Source organism: Gadus macrocephalus, chromosome 2 (genome assembly GCF_031168955.1).
Source record: "Gadus macrocephalus chromosome 2, ASM3116895v1".
NCBI classification, from domain to species: domain Eukaryota; kingdom Metazoa; phylum Chordata; class Actinopteri; order Gadiformes; family Gadidae; genus Gadus; species Gadus macrocephalus.
In genome coordinates, this window is record NC_082383.1 from 6,287,219 (window position 1) to 6,293,503 (window position 6,285).

Here is a 6,285-nt window from a genome sequence, read left to right on the forward strand (position 1 = left end):
TCTAAATGCTATGGCATTGAATGACCAGAACTATTTCTTACAATCAAAGAGAAATGTAAAGGACATTTTTGCAAATTGGTCGCTTTGTATGTCGGCCTACTCGTTTGTTCGCTCTTCGAATATATTAAGGGTGATTGTGATGCTTTGTGCAAAATGTCATGTTTCATGTCGGCACTCGGTACCCCTTAGTGGGTTACTCACAATTGTTCACCCATTTTTTATACTTTGTTTGCATCCTGCCAAAACCAAATAATACCTGCTGCTTTGGCCATAACGTCACATTCTGAAGGAGCCAGCCTGCATGTGAAATAAGCGGTTTGAGGACCCATTCATCAGGGTTGTTTGTGGCCTCCATTTTTATGTTCAATGGTTATTTCAGTAGCAATACACAACAAATACATATTAAATCAAAGCAATTTATTTTGTTATAGTTTGAGCCTTGACTCGTTTTATAATTCATTTTCATACTCGATACAATTCATGTTCTACGAAAATTGGATATATACCACTGAATCATCAAAGTGAACGTTAAATCTGCCTTTCTGCAGAAGGCTGAGGGACTCAGGCGTGCTGAGGACAGGCTTTTCAGGCCGCTGTAGCGGGACACACTGGCGTACCCTCGGCAACAAACCACACTTCGTTGTGCCGGTTGAACATCTTCATAGGACTGCAACGCAAACCATTACGATGTGTTATCAAATCTGAGTTTGAAGATTTACAGAAAGCAGTAAAATATGGAAATAATAACAGTGTCTTTTACCTGTCATATCCAACGGCATAGCTACAGTCCTTTTTATACATGGCTCCAACCGATTCGAGGCTGTCCATTAGTTCGCTCTCTTTATCCCTGACCCTATAGCTCATCATCCATCCTCCGTAGCTCTTAACGTACACATTCATACCCGGCATCTCTGTTATGGACACCTGCAGCAGGAAGAGCAGTTTAGTACGATTTGTATGGAAAAAATCAAATACACAGACACTCCAAGCTGGGTAGGACAGAATGCAAGGTCTACCTGGCTGTCCGTTGGTTTGGGGGGATTCAGCTGGTGCTCAGACGGGAGAAGGAAGCTCATTGTGTAAGTACAACTTTCAAACCAACCCTTGTTGGTCTTACTTTTGATGATCACCGGGGAAGTCATTTCAATGTTTGCTCCTGCAGGTCAAGTAAATAGGTTACTCCCATGGAAGAGGCTGCTTTTGAGACAATGTAGGCCATCCCAGTGGCCGTGTCTGTTCCACCAAGAGACCCATTGTGCTGTTTCAGACATTCCAATTCACACACACACACGCGCACGAGCACAAACCATTTTCATTGGCTCCAGTGATGTACTTATACAGTCTTCTGAAGGCAGTGTATGTTGCCATCTCCATGATCCGGGAAGTTTCCTCTGTTGTCACCCACTTAGTACTGCTGAGGTTGCGCACCTAAAGCACGTGAGGAGGATGACATGTCTTCGTGAGCTTTCATCAACATCACCATTTTTTTCGACATCAGCTTTCCCCCCTCACTGAATGAAACGGCCCCGCTCTCACTCACCTCATATTCTTCAGTCTGACACACCGGTGTATACAAAAGGCATTCTTTGGTCTCGGAGCAAAATTCAGACAAGGAGGAATCCCTGTTTGTTAAGAGAAGAAACTATGATACAGAGAAGTAAATCGATGTAGGAATGTACAGAGGACCGGATTCAGCATTAACAATCTATTATGAGGCCGATCCAATGTCAAGCTATTTAATAACAATTTAGCAGATATGTTTTCATTGATTTCGCTTACAGTCTATGAGCCATTAGCTCTGCAAACAACCGGCATTTACTGTGCATATGTAAAAATGGATAACTCTTACCCAACGCTGGCTTCTGTGGTTAGCACCAGCAGAAAGCCAATGACTGCTGCAATGTTCCTCCTGAGATGCAAACATGCATGGATTTAAGGTGCAAAAGGTTACTATATTAATATGTAAAATGTCCCCAAAAACATTAGGACTGCATTAATGGTACTTACATTTTCACTCTGCTTCAGCTGTGTGTGCAGGAGATTGTGCATAAACAACTATTTATGTAATTTGTGTTACGAAAGGTAATTTGCATGAACACCCCCCCAAATACTTGCTAAGCAGATGATTGGTTGTGAAAAAAACAGGTTCACGACTGCGTCGAAGAGTCTGCATGGTCATTGCTTTGCGTCAAAGTGGAACCACGACTGAGCCTCAGTTATGGTTCTACGCCTTGGGCCTAAAGCCTTTAAACTGGGCTCCTCCAGACAAGAACGCAGGGCGGTGGTGTTGGAAAACCGGTTTACTGTAAAGGTTTGTAGACAATGATACATGACCTGGTGAATATTACATGAATGACATGAATATTCAGGCTTTGTTGATGTTCGCATGCGACCTGAGCCCTCTTTCATGACCATTGTGTTCTTGTCCAATTCCTATAGGCTTTCCCATACCATCACAAAAGGATAAGGTGTCCACCAAGAGAACTGGTTTGTTCTATAACACTTTGATTGACAGCATAGCTTATCTTCCCATGTGATGATAGAGGGAACACGTGAGGGTATAGCCCCTTTCACACATGCAGTATTTCCCTGCCAAGTTCAGAGTCAGGGGTGAGGGGGGGGAAGGAATCCGGGGTGGGAATGGGGAAGAATTTCTTGGGGAATCTACCCCGGCAATTTGCCCTCTCAAGTCCTGGAATGACCTAACCAGTCATGACACCCCGCTGAGGACGTGTTATAAACGGTGACGGTTTAAATCTGCCTTCACACGCAAAGGGTGAATGGTGCGAATGACGCTGTTGACACGATTGTTCGCTTGAGTTGATATATTTGGACTTTGGTGCAAATTTGGCTTGATGCTGAATCAGCAGAATATTCGCTGTGCTTGTGGTGTAAACGCGCCGCTGCTTTTCGGATGATTCGATAACCATACAGTTCTGCTTCTTTTGTTTGCATTCAAGCTCCCTTTTTCAAAAATGGCTAGAAACTTGATAGATTAAGTTGGTCAGACTGCAGAAATGTTGAATTGCCGCCAGTGGTTAGATGTTATGAAGATCTGATAAATTAAATAAGATCATTAATAATAATTATAATTATTACAACAATAAAATAATCATGCTAAAACTGAATACTTATAACATTGAAAAATCCAAAACCCAACCACTGAACAGCTATGGAGCCTTGACATTGTTGATAACAAGCAGTGAGGATTAAGCTATTTAAATCCTTCATTAAATTTGTTGTGGATCCTAACTGTATCTAAATACCCTTAATCCATTCTCAATTGAAGCAAATTTAAAACCTCATATTCACTGTGGATGAAAATGAAAGTGCTATGAATTGCTCCACATACATTTAAAGATTGTCCTTACTTTAACACTGTTTAACTTAATGAGCCTATGCGTACAATTCTAAATTGTTATCTTCTTCATCATGCAATTTGCTCTTGAGTCGGTTTTCATCTTTTCCAAGTTATATAGCCATGCTTTGTTTTGTGATTGTAAGCAAGAGCCAAAATGCAGCTGCTCTGCAGTACTACATAACTTGTTTTTCCATAGTACTATCGCTACACGCAGAGGCCTTTGACCTGGAACGAATTCTGTTTGTTGCGTTTTCTTCCCACGTCCCACATTCCCATTTCACGGGGTAACATGTCTCCATTCCTCACTGAAGCCTTAAAATGTAAACATTCTTGTTCTAGACAGATTTGCATTTTAAGAAGCATACCTACCAATCTTATCTTACGTACAGAAAACACAGAAAAAATACTTTTTCAAAGGTTGTGTAAGTAAGAGAAGACAAGAGACTGAAGTTGGTTGCTTTTTTTATGTTCACTGGCAGATTTGATGTGGATGGTGCCGGTCCTATATCAAGGCATCATTATTCATATTTGGCTTATCCTTAATGATTGCGTGTTTGTTTGTTTAAAGTTACAATTGTAGCTAATTATTGTCCGGTCAAGTCAATAATAAGTACATTTTATTTGTATTGCTTAGCCCTTCAAAGATAGAGGAAAAACTCCCTTGGTTATTAAGGAAGAAACCTTGAGAAGCACTGCAGAAAGAAGGCAACCTCCTTCCAGGGATGGTTAAGAGTGTAATGGGTGCAGTAATAATGAGCCTTGATGGTAAGATACAATTATAAGGTTTAAGTCAAATTAAGTTGTTGGAAAATCGAAAATGTACAATGACCAATGTCGATAACTGTTGTTAAATCAAAACGGTAGTTTCCCCGCGAAATATATTTTCAACTGCACTGCAACATATCAGGACGGCTTTCATGTGTGTGCAAACTTACAAACTGACAATTAATCTCTTTAGAATAGTGATTCAGAATTTCGTTTTGCATTCCTGGATGGCGTTCTGTGTGAGCTAGCAAGTCGCATGAGTATCACATGAACACTCAAGCTTTGTTGTCGTTTTCACCTGCTACCTGAGACTTTCTTGAACATTGTTTTCTTACAGTTCCTATATGGTCTTCTTTTCAATACAACAAAGGTATGGGTACCCACCCACGACTTATTTGGTTCCAGAATATATTTTTGTTTGAGAGCATAACATAAATTTGGTTGTAGAGGGTTTTATGTTATTGTATAATAGGATGTTACCATGATCGATTCATTATTATTAATACTTATATCAGATAATAATATTGAAACAGTGAATGCTAAATCAAAAACTCAACCACTTCCACAGCTACAGAGCCGTACAGACAATTGACAACAGCCAGTAAGAATGTAAGCTTCATTCTGTAAGATGTTTTTGTTAGAATTGTGCTCCAAAACATATTTGAACGTACAGACTGCCCAGTCTACTGAGTTTCATTGACCAATGTAGCAGCAGTGCAGATATATATTTAATTATCAACATTTCACAGTGAAGAAATGTTTTAAAACCAGCTGGCGCCACTAGCTAGCAAGCTTTATGCTCATAAAAGTGTGTAAGCCTTGAATGGTGTGTACAAAGTTGATTGACATTCAGGGATTAAGCTCTTTCTCTTTGAGCTTCTCTTATTGGTTGGATTGACTGGGGTCCTCACTGTGACACTGGATAATGGAACATCTCTGCAATGTTGGTACACTGATCAATTACACTCACTCAGTGCAACACTGTGTCAACATTAAAGGGTTTAGCCGGTTTGTTGAGATTTGTGGACAAAAGGTTAAGTTTTGTTATATCCAACCCAAGTAAAGGCTACAATCAATGCTGTCTTCCCGCGCCACTGAGCATGCTCACAGACTGCAACAATAGTGGCTGTGTTATCGGAAGCTTGATATCTCTGGAAAAAAAATACCAAGGTAAGTTTAGGAGAGGGTTTGCAAGGTTAGCTTGCACCTTGTTGGCTTATGACTCAGGCGTTTGACCGGCATTTCAATTCTGTCAATGTTCAGTTTTCCATTGCATGCACGTGTTCATTTACTTATGCATGGATTGACAAACATTAATTTTGGTTCATTCTTTAGATTCTAAAATACAAAGCTAGACACCAACAGTTCGAAACCAATCTGGAAAGAGTTGTCCAGCAGGCTTTCCCAACTGTACGCTGGAGTTGACCAGGCCCATCGGTCCATAGCTCCATCTGATTCAAACAACTACCAGAGCATGACCAAGTCGACAGCTCCGCTCCTCTCTTTATCGATCAATAGCCTTCGATGCTCTGGCACTACCACCATCTAGACCTACACACATGGGCAGGCTTATGTTTGATCCATGGTGCTTGTTACGGACACACTAGTCGCTAGCACAGAAGAAGACAGATAGCAACCGAATTACTTGGATCAGCCCTGCCCTTCCCCAGAGTCCCCACTCTGGGGAAGGGCAGGTCGTTGTCCACTAGTCAGTGTCAGCTGCTCAAATCTTCTGGGTGCATACGCACACAAATTGTTCAGCCCTGGTGCTTCCTCTTGCCTCTGGTAGGACGGGGTTTGTGGGCTACCTGGCCACCAGTCTCTCTACCACAAACCCCCAAGGCCGGCACCAGGTCAACTAGATTGTAAAGTCTGGACTGTGTATGTCCGGATCCTCCCCCCAGGTGGCCCTACCAGGAGCTTATGGCTCCACTATAACCTTCTGCCACACTCCAGGGAGGATGATGAAAAGGTGATTTTTTGACGCAAGTCCTGAGAATTCCTGTTTTTGTTCATAGCGGCCTCTAGTGATACTCCTTAAAAAAAAGGATTTCATAATAACACAAAGAAAGGAAATTAGCATTGCTAAAAGTACCAGTCTTTCAGTAGATTCATTTCAAGGACAAATTGTGCCATGGAAAGAATTTAGCCATGTTTCA

General features: G+C 41.4%; 1 protein-coding gene across 1 annotated transcript; it reads right to left on the reverse strand.

Annotated features, from left to right (window-relative positions):
• Nucleotides 1–402: 402 nt before the first annotated feature.
• Nucleotides 403–2,104, reverse strand: LOC132446744 (heme-binding protein 2-like). The gene is made up of 7 exons (XM_060037203.1): nt 2,008–2,104; nt 1,850–1,909; nt 1,541–1,622; nt 1,308–1,428; nt 1,017–1,156; nt 761–924; nt 403–667 (listed from the first exon to the last, which is right to left on the reverse strand). Coding segments are annotated over exons 1-7 (651 nt in total). The 5' UTR covers nt 2,010–2,104; the 3' UTR covers nt 403–585.
• Nucleotides 2,105–6,285: the final 4,181 nt, after the last annotated feature.